This window comes from Callorhinus ursinus, unplaced genomic scaffold (genome assembly GCF_003265705.2).
Source record: "Callorhinus ursinus isolate GAN/ISIS: 27379988/994484 unplaced genomic scaffold, GSC_fseal_2.0 scaffold8, whole genome shotgun sequence".
NCBI classification, from domain to species: Eukaryota; Metazoa; Chordata; class Mammalia; order Carnivora; family Otariidae; genus Callorhinus; species Callorhinus ursinus.
Window position 1 is genome coordinate 815,043 of NW_027397070.1, and position 2,468 is coordinate 817,510.

At 43.1% G+C, this 2,468-nt stretch overlaps 1 gene segment (V, D, J or C); it reads left to right on the top strand.

Annotated features, from left to right (window-relative positions):
• Positions 1-520, top strand: part of LOC112821956 (T cell receptor alpha variable 9-2-like) — a 1,725-nt gene extending 1,205 nt beyond the window's left edge. The window contains 1 exon segment of the V gene segment in view: positions 186-520. Within this exon segment, the coding sequence occupies positions 186-520 (335 nt within the window).
• The last annotated feature ends 1,948 nt before the right edge of the window (positions 521-2,468 follow it).

The window sequence follows — 2,468 nt, forward strand, 5'->3', positions numbered from 1 at the left end:
AATGATCAGTGCAAACCCACATTCCACACAGGAAATGTGATTGTGGTTCTCTTGATGCTTGGTAAGTAAAATGCCTCTTAAAATTTGGATTCTTTTTTTTTTATTGTGTGTGCAAAACCTTTAACTATCATTTTATCCAAGATCTATATGCCCAAGGTGACAAACTCTCTTTTCTTTTTCCTCAGGACAAACCCATGGAAACTCAGTGACCCAGACGGAGGGCCAAGTGACCCTCTTAGAAGAGGATTCCCTGACTGTAAACTGTACTTATTCAACAACGGGGTCCCCCACTCTTTTCTGGTATGTCCAGTATCCAGGAGAAGGTCCAGAGTTCCTCCTGAAAGCCTTGAGGGACAAGGAGAAGGGAAGCAAGAAAGGATTTGAAGCCACCTATGACAGAGATTCCAAATCCTTCCACTTGGAGAAAGGCTCAGTGCAAGCGTCAGATTCCGCTGTGTATTACTGTGCCATGAATGACACAGTGACGGGGACTGCAGGGGGAGCTGAGCACAAACTCTGAGCAGAACAGGAGCTTAGAATGTGAGTGTCTCTGCCTGATCTACTCTGGTTCCAGCACAGTCTGTGGTTGTTTGTCCCTCAGTGTCTGCTTGATACAAAATCATACAAAGGATCAGAGCATAGGAACCAGAAGTAACATCCCCCAACCCCAGCTGTTCCTTAGTGACATTGAGAACAGTTTGATGCCAAGAGTTCCTCAACCAGGGCATAAGTAATTTCGAGGTAAAACCACATAACAATGAAGTGGTCTCTTGCTCATCCTTGCAGTGGATGTCCAGTCCCACAAGTTGTTCAGGGCACCCTGGTGGGTACTGCTGTGTCTATGACACGTTTAGAGACACACGGTGTGTGTGAGAAGGTGGTAATTCCCAATGTCTTGCTGACAGAGTATGACAGGAGAGGTGATGGGAGAGCTTCAGTCCCAAACCAGGTTTTAGCAGAAAAAGAAGGGATGGGAAGAAAGGAGGACAAACACATGTACCTGAGCAAGGAAAAGAGAGGCCAGCGACCTCTGCCCTGCTTTCTTTTCTAGTGAATCAGGTGGCGACTCAGGCTGATATTCAACATGAAGGGGTGTGGGCAGAAACAGAATGGAGGAAGGGGCTCATGGGCCAGTTAAATAGATCAGTTGGCTTTCTGACAGTAGGAACTCAAGTGAGATCCTACTGTGCCCAGGAAGTACGGTGAGAGAAAATGCTCTTGCACAGATGTTTCCTAACAATATAGATTGATAGCTGACACTGGGAGGGAAATCCTATAGATTTCACTAATTCCTGTTTTGCAACCTCTCACAGAGAGCCACAAATCATGGGATTGGGAGAAAGTATGGGTGTAAGTGAAGTTTTGCAAAAATAAGAGAAAAAGCAATGTCTGCATTGCAGCGCAAGACTTTGCCAGTACTTTTGCAATCTTCTTTAAGTATTTTTAATCACTTATTTATTTATTTTAGAGGGCGAGGGAGGCAGAGGAGGAGTGCAGGGTGCGGTGTGTGGAGGGAAGGGACAGAGGTGAGAGAGAGAGAATCTCAAGCAGACTACTCAGTGAGCATGGAGCCTGACATGGAACGTGATCTCATGATCCTGAGATCATGACCTGAGCTGAAAAGAGCCAGTCATTTAACCAAACAACTGAATCACCCAGGAGCCCTGTGATCTTTAATTATTTTCCCCTTATCAGTAGATTTTATGAATGAGCTATAATCAGAATATTAATACATTTCCTTATATATTAGTCATATATTCTTGCTTTAAATTAATTTTTTATTTAATTGGTTTAAAATATAAACTTTTCTTCAAACCTTTATTAACATAAAAGTATGTGAAAATTCACTTTAAACAATTCAAAAGGTTATATAATAAGAATTTTTCTCAGAGTTTTGGTTAAACTTGGTAGACTAGGGGTGCCTGCCTGGCTCTGCGGGTAGAGCTGGGACTCTGGATCTCGAGGTTGTAAGTTTGAGCCCTGTGTTTTGTGTTGAGATTACTTAAAATCTCTAAAAAAAAAACCAAACAAAAACAAACCACCCATTGTAGATTAATAATACCCATTTGTCTCTTGATTTCTCTAAAACTCTATTAAGAAGATAGTAAAGACACCCCAAAGGGCAGAAAGCTGCAAACACAAAGAGAAACAAGAAAGAAGCTATCGGCAGACAATGACACCAACCAATTTTAGAAAATAGGCTGTATGTGGTTAGGGGCAAACTTGCATGAAAGACTAGAGAAGGAGAAACCTGGGCCCACTGTGGAAGCACCTCAGTGTGTGCCGTGCCCTCCGGAAAGGGTCAGGGAAAACAGCACCACATACTTTTGGATAATTGAGGAAGATGGTGTTGCCCACGTTGGTGCGTGAGTGGGTGTGTGCATGTGTGCGTGTGTGTTGAAGGTATTGAGCTGGAGGGAAGTAAAATATGTGGACCCAGGGAGAAAATTTCTAAGTCACAGAACAGC